The sequence below is a fragment of the Haemaphysalis longicornis genome, unplaced genomic scaffold (genome assembly GCF_048455015.1).
Source record: "Haemaphysalis longicornis isolate Haplotype H1 unplaced genomic scaffold, Haemaphysalis longicornis Haplotype H1 scaffold_4, whole genome shotgun sequence".
In the NCBI taxonomy this organism is placed as follows: Eukaryota; Metazoa; Arthropoda; class Arachnida; order Ixodida; family Ixodidae; genus Haemaphysalis; species Haemaphysalis longicornis.
Window position 1 is genome coordinate 46,376,444 of NW_027526361.1, and position 18,680 is coordinate 46,395,123.

The 18,680-nt window shown below is 49.7% G+C and overlaps 1 protein-coding gene across 3 annotated transcripts in view; it reads right to left on the minus strand.

The window, feature by feature from the left end:
• Window positions 1-18,680, minus strand: part of Wdr37 (WD repeat domain 37) — a 138,358-nt gene that overhangs the window by 101,435 nt on the left and 18,243 nt on the right. For 2 of the 3 annotated variants that reach the window (XM_077706627.1, XM_077706626.1), the window contains exon 3: window positions 8,388-8,458. The exons of the other annotated variant lie outside the window; for it this stretch is intronic. In XM_077706627.1, coding sequence (XP_077562753.1) covers window positions 8,388-8,458 — 71 coding nt within the window. The remainder of the gene's footprint in view (window positions 1-8,387; window positions 8,459-18,680) is intronic. 3 annotated transcript variants of the gene reach the window in all.

Consider the following 18,680-nt stretch of genomic DNA (forward strand, 5'->3'; position numbering starts at 1 on the left):
ATAAAAACACGTCGCGCTTCGTTTGAATCCCGGTCGCCACAAAAGCAGCCAAGTGCGCTAACCACTGCGCTATACGGCGCCCTGCCACAACGGAGCAAGACCTGGCCTAGTGCGTGCTGCGTGACGGGCGAACATGGCAGCACGCGAGTAGAACAGATAACTGTGGGGAAGCTGCCACGTGAACTGCGGCTGTTTTGCCTGCCGGATTAATTTCCATCAAAAGCCGAAGAAACGAAAGCAAGAAAAAGAGACGCAAACACGATGTAGCAGTAAAGGAGTCTTCGATAATCGCTAGGCTTTCGGCTCGTAAACAGACATAAGTGCCCGGGGAATTTTTGCGTTGCAACAATAAATGAGCATACTTAAGCAATTTTCTCTCGAACAAACCACGCGATCCCGTGCCCTGAACTTTCGTAACGCCACATTTTACGTTCCATATTTTTTAAAAGTAACTGAAATAACCGCAATGCCCGTTGTTTTTAGCAATAAATTAAAAACCTACTACTTTCGCCTATGAGCGCACACTGGTTTTTCCTGATAGACGAAAAAAAATTAAAGAGTAGCCTTGGCCCGTAAACGAAAAAAGGTGTTTACCGGACGTCGAAGAAAACACAACTCAAGGCATTGTTATTGTATTAGTTAAGAAAAAAACACACCGTAAAATGCGACCTTCGCGCAAACCTTCAACCAAATCAAGGAAGCCGTTTTTCCAACAAAAACCCATTTCAAGAGGCACATTTATTTGTACAACCTTCCGTACAGCTAAAGAATTGCAAAACAAATTAGGGCAAAGAACGAAGAAAAGAGTAAAAGCCGGACTAAAGCTTGTTAGGATCTCGAAGGCGAGTCTCTTTAAATCCCGCATCACGAACGCTTCGGGCTGTGGGCAGTCGAACGCGGAAGCTGGTACAGGCGCCCGAACTACACGGAAGCGCTGCGGGGCATGTGTACACGAAAAAAAAAAAAAAAAAAAGCTGGTAGCGCGAACAAAGTCAACACCAAGACGCGACGGAAGGTTATCCGAATTGGACTCACCTGGTGACCCCTTTCCCAGAAGGAAAAAGGGAGAAACGGGGGTACGGATTTGTTACGCGCACGATGGAGCCGCATGCACGCGCTATCGAGCCGACCCGGACGAGCAGCAACAGGTTAACGCGATCTGGCGTTACCAAACACCGAAGCTTTCTTGTAACAACCTCGTTATTCGATCGGCGCGCCGTCAGCATGTAGCAGCAAGAGCCGTAAGAACATCCCACGGCCAACAACCCACACCTGTACCCACCACGTCGCTTCCGTTCTTTATCACCATTATTAAGCTTCTCTTTTTCCAATCTTCGAAAAAACTAAAGCGACACCTTATTTTTTTATTCTTCTTCTTCGTCCCAGTTCTCCGGGAAGACACCTGTTTTTCTCCGATAAGCTGCGCGGGTTGCACGACGACAAAAGGCTACTGGCTTTCAAGGGGAAAGAAAATAGGCTTTAGACGATAAGTTTGAACGAAGCATCGCGATCCACAACGGAGGCGACCGCCCGCCCACGCGCCCGCACGACGCCTTCTCCGGCGAAAATAACGTTCGACGGCCGTTAAGGAATTATCTGCCCTTTCTGCCGGGACCGGTATCGCGTCCCAAGCGTTCGATTATTCGACGAGTACAGCTAAATATCCTCAAACGCTCGTCAAGACAGACTAAAATTCGGCGCGCTCAAAACTGGGTCAGGCAGACTCTATACACCGATCGAATGCAGCTGCTGCACAGACTTTATAGTACCTTACGAAAACTAAGGAGGCAGGGCCTAGGCGCAGCGGTGCATTCTTTCTTTGGAAACAACTTATTGTCTACGACGACTTCGCTCGTGACTACCAATAAAAAAGATGAAAAAAAAGGTTGATTTAATCAGAATGCCCCACAGTGCAACATCGTTCATTCTAATACGAAGTGGAGTAGAATGCTGTCGATATATTTCCGGCTATCGCGTTTTCTTGGCAGTTAGGCGGTGAAGACTCTGTGCCACTAACGTTTTCAGTTCAATACAAGTTCGGATAACAAGTTTTCTCAACGATACGTTCCATTAAGCAGACTGCCTGAAAACGTATTAACTAGTTTCTACTCTATTTCAACCGTTAAATTCTGCGTCAAGGTTAATGATATACGCCACTCCGTTTCTTCGAATAAAAAAAAAGATCACGTAAAACAGGGCGAAGAAAACATACCGGTTCTGTTTGTCAGGTCAGGTTCTGTTTGTCAGGTCAGGTTCAGTTACGGTTCGAATAAATGACCTCCATAACAATTCGTCAGACTGTACACGAGCTTGATAATTAAGCCCAACGAAATAAAAACGAAACTGACGGGTTCAACGACCCGGGCCCGTCCCTGCAACCTCCTGTAACAATTAACAACAATACGACCACATGCACAGAGACACGACAGAGCGTTGGCCGCACCAACGAAGCTCATATTCGCGTAGCAGCGACCGAGGAACGAACGACGACTCGCATAGCACTGCGCAACGGATGCGAGCACTGTAGGCTGTGTTCCCACGATGCGACGCCGCCAAGATACAGATGGATGAAACCGAGAGGACGCAGACGAGAAAGGACACGCCAATAATACGTGACAACGTGAGAACGCCGGGTGCGCAACAAGCGACTGACGCGCACGGGTTTCTGGTTGGGCACGCTGAATTCGACGAATCATGGCGTGGGAAGGGGGTGGAAGATGGGGTTAAGATTCGTCGCGGCATGTTTTGTTGCCTCCGAGAGTGCTTGTAACTCGCGGAGATACACTGCGAATAACCAAATATGCAAAAAAAAAAAAAAAACTGTGGTTGATTCCTCTGTCATAGGAATCGGTAAAACACGAAAGTAAATGTGCAGCGAAATCTCCACCTGAGCATGATTTGCGGGTCACGGGCTGTCTTGTGGGTGTGCTTGGCGAGCGACGTCATGCTGGCGGGTCGCTTCGGCAAAGGTGTACTGGCGTCATTTCCGTGACGGATATGACGTCAGTGAAATCTTGGAGTATCGCGGCATAAAACACTTTCGTGTTAAAATATAAAACCAGAAAACGAACAACCCTAACAATAACGTACTGATGATGATGATTGCTATTGGTTTCCCCTTTGAAGCGCGGTGATGACATGTCATCTTACCAAAAAGGACTAATATAGCCATGTTTTACACTCTTGGTTTAATACTAGCGCTGCTTAGGGCAGGCACTAAAGCTTATCAGGCCCGAAATACTTTTTTTTTTCACTGTTACAGGTGGTAACTGTCCTAGGCCATATTCCCCTCTTTGCTTTTCGTCCACCAGCATTCTAGTCTTCTTTTCGTCCCCTCGACAGCTTTGAAGTTAACTTCCTCTGTGATACCCTTAAATCCTATTGCTTCTGGAAGCCCAATATTCCCTTCATGTAGATTTGGATGGATACCCTCACATTCTAACACTATGTGCCGCATAGTTTCTGTTTCTTTTCCGCAGACCACGCATATCCCATCATTTTGTGAATACTTCCCCACAAAACTCTTAGTTCGCAGGCAACCTGCTCTAGCCTCAAAAAGCAAAGCCCTGCTCTGGGAATTATCGTACAAATTGGGAATTATCGTACAGTACTAAAGGATGCTTCCCCGTAAGAAAACCCTGTGTGCAGGGGTGCACCCTGTACAGGCCGCTTGCTTCGTTGAACTGGCGTCATTTCCGTGACGAAGATGACGTCCGTGAAATATTTGTGTATAGGAATAAAACACTTAGTGTTAAAACGTGACGTAGGCAAATAGGTTGGCCAGAGCAGCTGCAAACCGACTATGGACTTCGTTTCCTTGCAAAGAACGGCTTGTCTCCTTTTGCAGTTTTTTTTATCTTTTTTTTGCATGACCGAGAGCTGAAAGAGTTGACAAAGCGTTATTTAGTTCCACTTGCTTTGTTGTTAAACAAACACCGAACGCGTCACATAGCCTGTCAACTTGTGTACAGCTTCTGGATTGTTGCCTTTTCTTAGTTTCTAAATTTACCTCCAAGCAATTGCCTTTTCACTTTGAATTCGCTTCGAACCAATAAACCACTATTTGCACAGTCCACCTTTCAAGTACAGAGATATTTCCTTCCCTCAGTATCCTTTTACAATTCCCAGAGAATACCGCACCGAGCCGGCATTGAAACCGACTGAGTTAATTAAGCACGTGCCCAGAGGCACGTCGCCTCCGCACGTTAGAAGGCGATATGGATATGACAACTACACAAATGCTACCTATCAATTGTGCTGTCGCAGCTTTCGCTGTAATACGGAATCTAAAGACCGATTATTCCATTAGAATCTGAAATTGGTAAATTAGCGCTGGAGGCACGAGCAAGAGGTCTTTTTGGTAGACGGGGTCGTTAATCTGTTGTCAACAGCAGGCCCGTAACGTGATGATACAAGTGGAAATATTGCGAAACTGGGATATGTAGTCGGTAAATGTTCATCTCCGAGTACAACAAAGCAGCCCTAAAAGTAAGTCAACGAACACAGCACAAAATAAGGTAGAAGGGACGGGTACTGGACGAAGGGGTTGTCCCCTGTTTCATCTGCGCTTCAGCGTGTATTGTCTACTTCAGTACTGCCTTTTATTATTTTTTTTTTCAAAGATGAAATCTGCGATGTCTGCAACGTCCACCCCTGATGAAGGAGCCGAGTTGGCTCCGAAACGTTGGGACCACTTTCAATAAACGCCCTTGGTTGGTGTATTTGTCTCTTCCTCAAAGGAAAAGATGTCTACAGGAAATCGAAGTTCTGCGCTTATTCGGTGGTTGGAGGTAGCGAAGCGCAGGAACTATTCATGGTCACTCGACACGTGGACATCATGCAATAGACGGCCCACGTGGGGAAAAAATTGCGCCGTCGTTCCGCGGACACAGAGCGGCAGAACAGAGAGCGAAAGAACGCGCGCTGAGGCAGACGACGCCAACGCAGCGGTGGCGCTGCCTCCGCGTCGCTGCCGGCCAGTTGCTCAAGGAGCGACGGCTGCTCGCCGCCTTCGACATACCCGTCGCCCAGCTTAGAAAGGGAGTGTAAAGGGAGTGCAGCGCCGGGTAGGCGCATAAGAGGGTGGAATGGGAATGGCGGCGACACGAAATGCCAATACTGGTAGACAACAAAGGAGCGACAGGCGCCACCAAAGCCGCTGCTAAAACCAGCGAACGTGACCACTGAAGCGGCTAGAACGCAAAGCACGCTTGGCGCGGTGTGCGAGAAACGCCGGGGTGGGGGTTTCTAAAGCCAAAGCAAAATCGGCGCATCGGGCCGACCCTTTGGTCAGCGAGAGCAATTAAGACGTGACGCATTCTTGCCAATGAATCTTCAATACTTTTGTAGCGTAAGCTACACTGGCCGAGGTTGAGCAGTTGCGCGTGGTTCCTGGAGAGCCGTGCTGCGCATGCGCGAGGAGCAGTGACGTCTCACGCGCGCCGGAGCCGCCGCCGCGATTGGACTGGAAATCGTTTTAGCAGCAGTAAGCATGATAATCAGCTAAGCCTAGACAACCAGGAAAGCTAAGAATAACGAGCTGAACCTTAGCTCACGCTACGTATTCCTGGCATAGCCGAGCTAAGCCACTGTTAATTTTTTAAACCACGTTGTAGCGATGGCAGCGCCGATGGGCCTCGACGGGGTTATGTCTCCCCTCTCATGTGGGTATTGTGTTTTCGTTCCCCTCCGTCGGCGGGAGAGAAAGGAACGGACAGCGCCGGCGCCGAGTATTGTTCCCTGAGAATGGCATCGGGGAAATGCCATTCCTTCCTCATGACCACCGTAGGACGGAGAAGGGCGGAGGTCAAGGCCCTCAAATAGTTAGCCCACTGCTTTTGAGTGCAAACCGGTCGAAGGAGACAATGCGGCGAAGGTGCAACTTCAACGAGTTTGTCCGGAGCTTCTCGCGAGAGTGGTCGCATCAAGATTTGCTCCCGCGGCCGTTTCTGGGCGCCAGAACCCCACGCGTTTCCCGCCAACCGCGCAGCGGTTCAGCACATCTTTGGCCTCCGGGCCTCTACCAGGGATCGTGTGGCGATACCCTCCTCGTGCGCGCGACGCTTTTTTATTTTTAACCCAGTTTTCATTGCGTTTTCTTCAATGCCTTCTGCAAAATCCTTGCAAATATCGTTGCGAACAGACTTTTCTTCGTCTACCTCCTGCGCCAGCGTCATCGGGTGCTTCACACCCCTCCACGACGACACCTCCCACCTCAACAACAAACCAAACTTTGCTCACGTGCTATTATTTACATTTCCCCGGAAACACACTGTTCCACAATTTACACTTGCAACGTGTGCGTTATTTTTAACACAACCAAGTGCAACTCCATTTAGGGTGCAGGCCGTCACCGATGCGTAGTGCAGCAACCTTGCTGCCTGCTTGCTCCTGGACTTAGGATCGGGGCAGTGTTGCCAAGAAAGGGCAAAGCCAATGTTTCATGTCATCACCTGCAGGTGACCAAGACCGTAAATACTTACCTAGCACAGCCCTGCAGTCTCCTCACTATTCGAGAAGGGACCGTTTATATTCGTCGGAAGGGGGGATATTTGGGAGCGAATAAATGGGTTGGGAAAAAAAAAGAAAGGCCCGAAATAACATTCACCTCGCCTTATCACCACCGCATTGGAGAACCGGTTCGTCGTGAACCGGTCCAATCACGGGTTCGACGTTGAAAAGAAACAGATCTGATTCAGTTATGGCAATACCGGTTCGGCTACTCGATTCCGGTTTGACACATTGTTTTAGATACAAGCATCCATAATGGAACCTAGGCGCCAGGTAAATAAACTACACATTCCAATTTAGCCGGTTCGGATGAATCGGTACGGCACCACCGGCACGGGTGCAGTCAGGAAGCGCTCCCCACAAGCGAACGGTAGCTTACGTAACTCTCCCAGTTAGCTCGACAATCCACGCACACTTCCAAAACTCACTCATAAGGCAGAAACTTGAAGTCTTACGAGACACCTTAAAAGGAAGTCACGTAAAAGTATACGTCAGGTGTTGCGCACCATAAAAGGTGCGAATTGTGTTGATGGAGCGGACAAACAAAAAGTGGGGTCAAGCATACGTAATGCCAATAGCGGGAAAATTGAACGACATGTATATGCAGCCATTAAGTTACGTGGCAACCGGAGCAGAAGCGAAACAAATAGGGATAGCCTTGCTTGAGCGATCAGATCTAAAAAAAAAAAAGGGGGGGGGGGGGGGAGCAAAGAACTCATTTGGTTCACGTAGCATCGGGGGCCGCTGGAAGTCCCCGGGAAAGGCCTTTGTCCCACAGTGAACATCCGGCGGATGATGGTGACGGATGATGGTGACGGTGCGAAATGCGCTTTCCAAATCATGCGCCAACCCTTGAGAGGGAGCAAAGCAATTACGGTACGCAAACTTTGCGGAATACGGAGTCGGAAAAGGCCCAATTACCGTAGAAAGGCTAATTTACAGCTGCGACGGTACCCACGTACAGACAACCAGTGCGTACATACAGGGACTGTTTTAATCAAACCTGTTTCCCAGTTTCAAACATTTGGCAACTCGTAGCAGTTGCGAAAAGTTGCAGCTTCGGCACTACGAGCGGCGTCACATCGCCGAATCGGTACGCGATCTCTAACCATGGGAAACGAGCTTCGGTCTATACGGGCGCATTGTCAACCATAGGCAGCTAAACTGACAAGCTAAACCCCCCCAACCCCCCCCCCCCCCCTTCCCCCAATTTGATGCGTTGTAGATTCTGTAAACATTTTTGTTGCTCTGAATAATTTCGGTTTGCACTAGTTGGAGCAAACCTCAGTTTGAAGCAAACAAATAGCGAAGATTTTGACGCATGTAGTAGCCCCTCTCCTCCCTTCCCTTACACATGCACACACGCGTCTGTCGTGTCTCTCTCTTTCTAGCACGTCCTGACCAAGTTTTGCGCTATTTGCTTTCCCCGGACAGGAAAGGACTAACGGATCTCGGATGTGCGTATTCAAGGTCAATCCTTAATGCATGCAATTGCGAAATGTCACTTCTACGACACGGTTCCACCCGTTTCCCGAACGGTGTGCACTTTGAACGAAACTGCTGGCGTTGGTTACCCCTTCCCGCACTTTTTGGAAGCTTAGGTGGCGGACCACTCAGTTCCTTTTCGGCACCAAGGGCCGTGCTCAACCGCGCTAAACCCTTCCTGAACCCTACCTGGGACAGGATAGAAATGTGCGCAACACGACCAGTGGTAGCGGCAGAGCGAGGCATACTGGGGTTCGAACAAGAAACATATTACACTTAATGAATGACCCCAGTGCACGATTGTCACCGAGTTTGAACTCCGCGTCGAGCGAGTAAACGCATGCACATAAAGTAAAAGCATGCGTACACGACGAAGACGCAGCAGTACTCACGTGCGAGATTCTCGGCGTACAGCGACTCGAACTCTTTCTCGATCTGGCCGAACAGCTCGTACAGGCGGCCCCTGCCGTGCAGGAAAGTCAAAAGGAACGCCAGCTGTTCAGAGCCGACGCCGCCGGCCGGCTTGCGCCGCTCCCCGTCCACAACGGCGTTCATGGCTCGCTTACTACACACTCCTTCTGTCCACACGCACCCCACTGAGACTCACGACCGGTACAACACGACCGCGCACATGAACAACACGCGCGCACACACAAACGGTGCAGCAGGCACTTCGTCACTTTCGTCTTTCAGCGAGCACGCGGAGAAGGGGCGCGCGTGGGCTGGAGAAGATGAATAAACGAGTTCGTGCCCAGCTTGAACGACGACGACGAAGATAGCCCAGCTAAGGCAAGCAAACAATCAGCGCTCGGAGAAGACGCCGGGCACAGTGATGGTGGTATCTTAATTACTTCCCTCCCTACGATTATCGCTGTTTGTTCAGATTACACTCGCCCGCGGCGCGGAGTGGCTGCCGCCGCTTGCGAGCACGGGGTATCCAAGATCACCAAGGCCGAACGGAGCGCTGCGTCCCTCCGCCGACATCCGGAAACCACGTGCTCGAGGGACAACTGACCACGTCGTGTAAAGCGGCGAATGAGGAAGGCGCCGGCCGTTGTACACCGAGGTTCCCGGAGGCGACTGGAGCTGGCTTTTGGGCCGCCGAGCAGCACCGACGACACTGCTAGGGACGGCGACGAGCATGGACAGCAGCGCAAGCGGCGCCGGCGACGACGTCGAAACCAGTGCGGCGCGCGCGAGCTGGAGAGAGAGCGGGCGCGGCCGAGCGAACGCGTCCGCGTACAGAACGTAAATCCGCCGCCGCGGGCCGCGCTGCGATATCCGCGCGCCCGCATCATCGCCTTCACCTGCGCGGCCGCCCCGCCAATGGAAACACGCTCTCCGGGGAGGGCACCGCAACCTCCTCTCCCCGATCCGTACCCTCGCGCCGTACTCTCCTCTCGCGCGAGCGCGTGTTGTTGGTTTCGTCTCCTCGTGCACTGTACGCGCGGAGGCGAGACGGAAAGTGCGAAAGGAAAAGTCCTCGCATGTAAACAAGGCGGCGTGGCCAGGGGCACTTACCGCACGCGTTGGCACTACCGCTCGTGTCCGCGAAATGGCAACAAATGAAACACGCGTATAACAAGAAACACAGGTGCGCACATAGTAGAAGACACCATTAGTTGAACAAGAGATGCAACGACGTTTGGTGCTCTTAATTGACTGATACAGGCGGGCCGTCGAGAACAGCCGAGCCACCCCGCAATACAGAGGAGAAAAAATGGGGGTGGAGGAAAAAGCGCTTAATGTGAACTCGCGGTTAATGTGAACTCGATGGCGTTGCAGTAACAGTTGAGAGTTTCGGAACAACAAAATGCAGTCCGTAGCCGCAGACAACGAATCTGGATGCAATTTGTGTCCAGATACGGCAGTTGACATCGATCGACGCCAACGTTTAGGTGCTTTGATACAGCGTGTCAAGCAGGCGGCACAAGCCAGCGGCGCCCTAGACTAAGGGCTCCACAAACAGAAACAGGGGCCGAATTCTCTAAAAAACGGGCGTCGCTTTGAAACGACGGGGTAGCGCCATGCAAATGCATGTGTTCTGGGGTTGGGGCCGTCGCTTTGGGGTTCCCTGCAGATAGAGTCAGCCGCAGAAAAGCGCTGTGGCAAGGGCGCGAAGCGACAAGTGAAACGACGGGGGGGCAGTGGGTGTCGCTTCTCGCCCTTGGAGCTGTTGTATATAATCAATTGTATATATCAGTAACTGGACGCATATCTGACTGCATTTCGTGTAATACATAAATCTGATAGTGTCATGTAGGTGTTGTTCATGCCATACAAAGAAGCATCTAGCGCCATATATGGTGGGATAAGGTGCCGTGTATGGGTTGGCCGGGCTATATACGGCTGTACTTGTCGCCATATATCGGTTGGCTGGGCCGTATATGGCTGTAATTGGAGCCATATATGGCCATATTTTCACCATATATGGGCTTACCACGCCATATATGGCCCTATTTGCCACCATATATGGCAAGTGATAGCCATATGTGAACACATATATACTATATATAGACACATAATTTATATATGGGCCATATATGGAATTTTCGTAAGGGAATACACGGACATTTTGCAAACAACGAACACTCTCCCCTGAGTACGTGGTAAACCCTTATCTGACGAGCAATAAGGAACCTACACAGGAGCACGTTTCAACAGAAACGTGCGTTCCTACAATTGCATTCACTCGAACAAAGCCACACACCAAGAGGAGTGACGGCGAGGCTGTGTGGGCCATCTACATGAACGCCGTACCCCTGCCCGCACGCCGAGAAAGTGTTGCAAGCAGCTTTTTGCGGTTCTTGATTACGACCAGCTCAGGCGCGGGGACGGCGGTGTTGATTAAAGGGACAACACAGCGAACTTCTCAAGCTATCGGTTGCACTGTGCACGTTCAACCCGCGTAAACTCCGTTCTACATGGTGCGAATTTCCCCCCGCGAATTCGCAGCTGCGGCGCCGCTCGTGCGGCAAAACAATCCATTTTCCTGCTTTAATTGATGCGACAAATTGCCAAATGCAAAGTGGCGTTCACGGGAGAAGTTCGACTGCTCCAAACAGTAGGCATTGTGCAATAACAAAGAGAATAGATGGTTTCGCCGCACCAGCGGCGCCGCAGCTGCGAATTCGCGGGGGGAAATTCGCACCATGTAGACTTGCTGGACGGAAACGCAGAAGACTCGTCACGAACCACTCGAGTGGCGTCACAGGCCGACCTGTGTACGCAACTACCTGACGTCACGCCTAACGTTACGCTCTGAGGCACAACCTCGTCAACCCGCAGCCCCGCAGCTTGACGTACTATGGCGCAGAGAGAATACGGCAGCGTGTGGCACACGCGCGAGAGAGAATACAAGCTACAACGAGAGCCTCCCCACGGAGCCTCGACTGCTACTTGCGTGCTGCCGGCGCTGAAGAAGCTGTCGACGCTGCCAACGGCCGTGAATTGCAATAATAAATACCACGGCGATGAAAAAAAATTCGATTTTTTTCTTCGCATAAGAAACAGCTGATTCAGCGAAGCAAGAGCAAATTGCGGTCATTTCGTATACGACGCGCATCGTCATTCTGCAGCCGTGAAGATCGCTAGCGCAAGCCGTCACCCAGAGCTGCGGAGCGTTCTCAGTGCTCGACTGGCCTGATGACGCGCGACCCGCGTCTGCAGCGGGCGTCGTCTTCCACATAACTTTCATCTCTAGGGGAGAAAATAAGCGCTAACCTCTACTGATTACGAACCTCTTTTGAAACCGATAAAGAGGGCCTCGGCCTTGCGATTTTTCTATGCATTTTGATTTTTTTTGCGTCTTCTTGCGTTTTGTACGATGTCATGAATAACAGTATACCTTCGAATCTGCTGCGTAATCTGTGTATTTTCTGTCATCTGCTAGCTATGTATACCGCTGCAAAACTAGCGTTACTCCAGGTTGAAAGCTTCGTTGAAATGGATAAGCTAGCTTACCTGCAATAACAAGTTGTGCAGTGAAGCCCACCAGACTCCGAGCGTTGCGGGTAAGCTAGCTTGTCCCCTGTATACCCTTTCTGCAGAGGGAAGTAGCAAGACCATGATCAGTCTCTGGGGTATTTATGTTTAGGTATTTTTGTTTCCTGTGCTTGGGGGTGGTAGCCAGCGCCACTCGGACTACACGGGGTGAAGGGGACCTTCTTTTTAACCCCCGGGTCGTGACTCGAGTGTCTACGACGTGTCAAGAGTGGTCGACCAGCGTTGAACCCTCCTAAACTTCCTATGGCACCAAGACTGCCAGAACAGAGGCCCTCGCTATGCATGTAGCGAACCAGAATAGGAAATGAGGGGCTCGTTGAAAATAACACAGAAATAAGAGTTGGCAGTCAAGAAAACCTCGGAAAGCAAAGGGGAGGATGTGGTAGGTCATTGAAACATATAAAGAATTTGGAAAGAAAGTGGAGAAAAAATGCCCGCCAGGTCGTAAAAACCAACCCAACGAGCGTTCCGAACTAAATGAACACGGGTGCTGCCGGTTAATTACGTATATATTGCCTCAAATGTGCTTGCAGTTATTGTGTTTTTTTTTGTATGACAAGCGCCGGCGTTTCACGAGCTTCGAACGGTTATAACTATGTAAACCGCTTGGTATGCCTCTGCGGGACGCCCTACGACGGAACTCCGGGCCCTACTTGGGTCTGTTATCTCGCGGCACCGCCTGATTCCGGCAGTCGCTTGACATCGAACGTTACAGTGAGCTACGACGACAAGGCGAGCCCCTAAAGTGCTCTGCGCTAAGAAATGAGATGACACGTTCCGCATTAACTATCGCAAGAAGTGCTTGCCCTGGTCTTTTTATTTTTGTGGTGTTGGATTAATCATGTCATGGACCGCTAATGCCACTCTTTCCGGCTACAGTCGTTTCAAGTCCTTACTGTGCACGTTACGCGCAGTTTCTCCGTCAACACGCATTCAGCGGGTATCCCCGAGTCCGCGAGCAGCCGCGGGAAGTCCAGGGAGTCTGCCCTCACACCGAGGGTCTCGTAGGAACACAAGGATAGAAAAATCGAGCGCCGGCGCCAGATCGCATCCTGTGCAGTCCACGTACGGTACGCGGCTCATTATTAGATAGTTTTAGCAGTCCGTCCGTTCCGTTCGTTACGTTGCTACCGGGTTGACTGGGACCGGTCTGCGCCTGCGCGCGCGGAAGGGCGAGGAGGAAGGGCGAGGAGGTGCGGACATGGCGAAGGCAGGCCGGCGCAACTAATCCCCCTACCGTGATGAATGCCCAAGTGCCCAGACGGGTCCCGGTCAACACGCTAGCTACGTACGCGACGGAACGAACGGACTGCTAAAACTCTCTATTGAGGAGGCCCAGTGCGACAGGTGAACGTAACGGCACGCGATTAGAATAGAACAGGTGCTCGTCCACTACGGAGCACTATGATTATGGGGAAGCAGTGAGGTCGTAAAGTGTTACCAGTCTGCCTGCGGAATACGCGTCAAAAGACGAATAAACGAAGGCAAAGAAGAATGAGACTCGGGCCAGATTGTAGCAACTGGCCATACTTATCCAGGGCAACAAAAAAGCCTTGGATAAGTATTGCCAGTGCAAGACATAATGCAGACTGAAATGCTTCTGGCTTTTTTTTTCCTATGGGTATAGAACGCGATAAAATACTATAATTTGAGGCTTATAATGTCTGCATGTATAAAAAGAACAGACAGTGACGTCATAGTTCCTTTTTGCGAAATCGTTTTATAGAGTAGAAAGAACGCCGTGTACTTATCAACTTGTCTGGCGAATCTCATAGCGTTTTTTTGCATGAAACCAAACCAAAAACCAGAAACCATTTCGAGCGGCCGACGACCATGGACAAAAATGGAAAAAGAAAGAGAAATGAAAATCTGTGTCGTGCCGGTACTATTTTTTAAAGCCAAGCTGTTCTGTGCCTCACTGAGGGCCACGCTGCCCCAAAACGCACTGCAGCAAAAGCGAACGTTCTCTGACGATGATGATGATCGTCGGTGAAGTGAAAGATGGTTGAACCCCAAGCTTTCGCTGGTCGGAAGCCAATGTATTCAAAGTCGAATGTCAAAGTCTAAAATCCAGAAACACGCTGCAGGAAAGCCAACTTACACAATGAGTCTCCACAACGGCGCACCAAGCGCCTCAAAAAAAAAAAAAAAAATCGCTTCCCGTGGTGCTCAGCAAACCTGGGTATCTCGCGTTATAAAGCAGAAGTCTATCGGACTGCGCCATTTGGACCCGGTCGAAGCAGTTTAGATTTTAAACGTTGACTTCGACTCAAGTTGCATGGGAGAATGCTGATTAATTTACATGCTTGTGTGACAAAGACTTGCAGAACATCCGGTACGGGACAAATGACCTTGCGACCTGCCACGAGTCTAAAGACAGCGACCGGCGCTAAAAAGGCCTCGGCTTCAGATGCAATTTCCGCAGTCCCTTCCATTTTCACGTGGTGAGGTCAGGTTTCGACATATTCGCCTCCGATCTCCTTGTCTTGTTTATTAGGCTCAACTAGTATTTCGGTTTTCGCGCTCCTGTCCATAAGCTCTGTCCATTAGCGCGCGTCTTACTGATATTTGGTGACTGCAGATTAGGCTACAGGGAACACTTTATCGCGCTCTTCGCGAAACTTTCCCCATTTCGCTTCCATCTGAGGTGCGTTGCGGTCGAGTTTCGAACCCGTGACCTCGAACAGAGCTGTCCTAGCGACAGCACCTGAACGAATCGAGGCAGGCGGACAGCGAGGGACCAAACCCGCCGGGGACGCATACATCGTGGGACTAAGTGAAGGCCATGCTGCGCAGCAAGAACGATACGAGACAGCGCGGGCAGATAGAGAACAGCGCTGTCGCAAATTCGGAGCCCACGGTGCCTTGGGTGCCGTGAAATTGGCCCGCCTAAGGGCTTCGGCTAGCGCCGGCGAACGCTCCGTGGAGACCCATTATAAGACGGACGAACTTGGACGTTCAAACGAAGACGGACTTCCCTATTCCCAGACTATATGCTACGGGGCGCGGTTTTCCTTTATTTTTTTCTTTTGCAAGTAAATGAACGTCGGGAAGAATTGTCAACCACACGCGCGTGTGGCGACCGAAGGCGGAGGTCAATACATTCGCTCGTAGAATGACACAGCGCCGTACGTCAAGGAAAAGGCACGTCAGCCGGTAACAGAAGTGACCGCACGACACGAAAAAAAGTAAGAAATAAAAGAAAGTAGCGCGGATTCGGCGAAATATGCTCTGCAAATAATAATTTTATTTATTTATTTATTCATTTTATGCACCCTAAGGGCCCACATTACATTGGGGGGTGGAGTCAAAAGTAAAAAAAAATACCATTTTGCGGACGCGATAGAGAGAGAGAGAGAGAGAGAGAGAGAGAGAGAGAGAGAGAGAGAGAGAGAGAGAGAGAGAGAGAGAGAGAGAGAGAGAGAGAGAGAGAGAGAGAGAGAGAGAGAGAGAGAGAGAGAGACGAGAAAACTAAATAACGTGAGAATACAGGGAAATACGAGAGCTATACTAGGGCGTATCGTAAAACCGAGCGCTAAACATGGCAATCAAAAAGAAAACGAGACATAAAAATGGCTAATAACAAGCAACATGTAATTTTACTAACAACACCAATATTGCTCCGTCCTAAAAAAAAAAAAAAACGCGATTGAAACAAGTTAGACTGTATACCGGGGAGCTATTGAAAGCTCCATTTACTCATGTATGGAGTCGTTAAAAGGTGAGAAAAACTGCTTGAAGAGAAGCGTCTGTTAGTGTTACTACGCTTGTTGGTAAAGAACTTCACTCGCTGATTGCTGGCCAGTGACGCAAAAATGAAAGCGCTGATAGAGCGCGTGGGAAAATGATAATCTCTAGAATTAGAGATCAGAGAATCCGTCAAGGGGGAGCGTATCCCCAGTACTGAAACGAAATATGAAGGACGAGGTAGACAGATAGAGAGATATGTATATAATGATTTATTGGAGAGTTTAGATCTGGCAGTCTCGGTGCCATAGGAAGCTTAAGAGGGTTCAACGCTGGTCGACCACTCTCGACACGTCGTAGACACTCCAGTCACGCCCCGGGGGCTAAAAAGAAGGTCCCCTTCACCCCGAGTAGTCCGAGTGGCGCTGGCTACCACCCCCAAGCACAGAAAACAAAAATACCTAAACATAAATACCCCAGAAAGTGGAGGGGAAATATAGCCCCGCCGGTAGCGTAGTGGTTATCGCACCAGACCGGTATTCTGGAGGTCGTGGGTTCGGATCCCACCTGGCGGGCATTTTTTATCCACTTTCTTTCTTTCCAAATTATTTATCTGTTTCAATGACCTACCACATCCTCCCATTCGCTCTCCGAGGTTTTCTTGACTGCCATCTCTTATTTCTGTGTTATTTTCAACGAGCCCCTGAGTAACGGTTAAGCTGTTTGCTCTAAGAAATATTTATCCTCTCTCTCTCTCTCTCTCTCTCTCTCTCTCTCTCTCTCTCTCCTATATATATATATATATATATATATATATATATATATATATATATATATATATATATATATATATATATGTGTGTGTGTGTGTGTGTGTGTGTGTGTGTGTTCTGGACTGATCCTATCACGTTAGGTAAACCCACGTAATGAGGATGTCATATTATTTGCACATATTTAGATTATCCCATTCGCGAATCTTGGTTTCTAAAATAGCTATTATAAAAAATTAGCCTTTTTTTTGCACGCGAGTAATACAGAGTAATATATGGCCTTGCAAGTACATATTTCGCCCATAGCTTGCGTGCTAGTAATGTCGGGTTGATTTATTAGGATGAGCCAAAACTTTACCAACCCTTCCTGAAGAAAACTGACAGACGCGCGAGAGTTTTCTGACACAAAAACTGCGTCAGAAGTGCGTCAAAATCTTCGCTCAAAGTGCGTCCAACCTCCGCCGAAATGGCGTCCGATCGATCGTCAAACCTTATCGCGCACGAAGGACGAGCCCATGCGACGATTTTTCGCGCACTAAGTAAACGCATCTACGAACGAAATAAATGCATACCGATTCATGGTGGTGTATGAGATAAAGGTGCACTATTGCACTCCTTCTTCATAACCGACGCGTGCATTGTCTTATCTAGAACCTCTCCTTTTTCGCGATTTTGAAGTAACGGTTTCAATGCGATGTAAGGTCTTTTTCGCGCGTCCCGAGATCGTATCGCATCTTTTCGGTCGACCAACCGGTCTATGAGAAAATGCACTAGTTTCTTCACAGGACGCAGTCGCTCCCACTTTCTTTAACAAAGCAAAACGAAGGCATCCGAGGCAAGAGCGCCGGCAGTGGCGTGCAAAAGAGGCAGTGCCCCCCCCCCCCCCTCCCCAGGAACCACAGAACAATTGCCCCGCCCTCTCCCTCTTTCCACTCAATACAATGGGCTTGTTCCCTTCAAGAAAAAACCCTGCCGACGACCATAATTAGAGGCGATGCTTTTGCGGAGTGACGGAATATGTTGACACATCTACGCCTGGGTAGCCGAAGTCACCGCCCATGATAAATTTCATGATTGGGAGTTTGCCTGGATCCCGGCTCTCGTCACCCGTCACCCAATATTCCAATACTCATTTGTGGTGACTTCAACGCCCCTCACCCACAATGGGGTTACAGCCGCACATCTGCTCGAGGAAGCTCTCTCGCCGACACCGTGGATCTACACAATTTCATTCTTAACAATGAACCTTTCCAAAAGACAAGTGGCCTTCATAAAGCTCAGGAAGACACCACAGCGGACCTCACTTGGGCAACACCCAATCTCATCAAAACTTGGTCCCCCTACTCTACTACCTGGGGTAGAGGCCACTTCCCCCTCCTTATAACGTTTCGTGGCAAGAAGACGCGCACCATGCAAACACTATCACGACTAGACTGGGACACCTTACGCGAATATATCGATCAAAAAGACCCCCCTGCCTCCTTCGATGATTTTGCGAATCTCATTCGAACTTGTACCCAAGCAGCCACCGAAGAAATCGAGTGCTCTTCCGACAAACCAGCTCTCGATGCCCACCTCACAAACCTCTGGAAAAAAGTGTACTATCTCACCCAACTGTACCGCTCTACCGGCAAGCGTCATCCTTGTCCGCATCCGCCGCCAGTATAAACTCATCACGTCATATCAACGTTGCCTTTTCAATAACCACTGGAATGATCTCTGCCATACTCGGTCCTGGAAAAGGCCTTCGGGCCCTCTGGAAAATTCACCAAAGTCTTAGACCTAAGAAAAAACAGCGACTTCCACTATTTGCTACCCTCACGCTCACAAAAGACCCATGTCACCGTTGAACATGACATTATTACGGCTTGCTTCCCCCACGCCCAACTCCACCCCCTCCTCCTCTTCCCCACATCCCCACATACCCACATACCCCACATACCAACTTTACACGGCCATTCACCAAGGTAAACCCAAATCTGCCCCTGGAAAAACACCTCCGCAACTTGCCAAAACCTGCCCTTGTTGCCTTACTTGGCCATGTTAACAGCTGCTGGGAAACTGGTGAAGTTCCTGAGCATCTTAAGCTCACTCTCATCTTCCCTATTCCCAAACCCAAGAAGCCTGGTACCGGCCCAACTGACCTCACCAACGTCCGACCCAATCTCTCTTACTCCTGTTTTCTGCAAACTCATAGGAAGGCTAATCAATAACCGTATCACC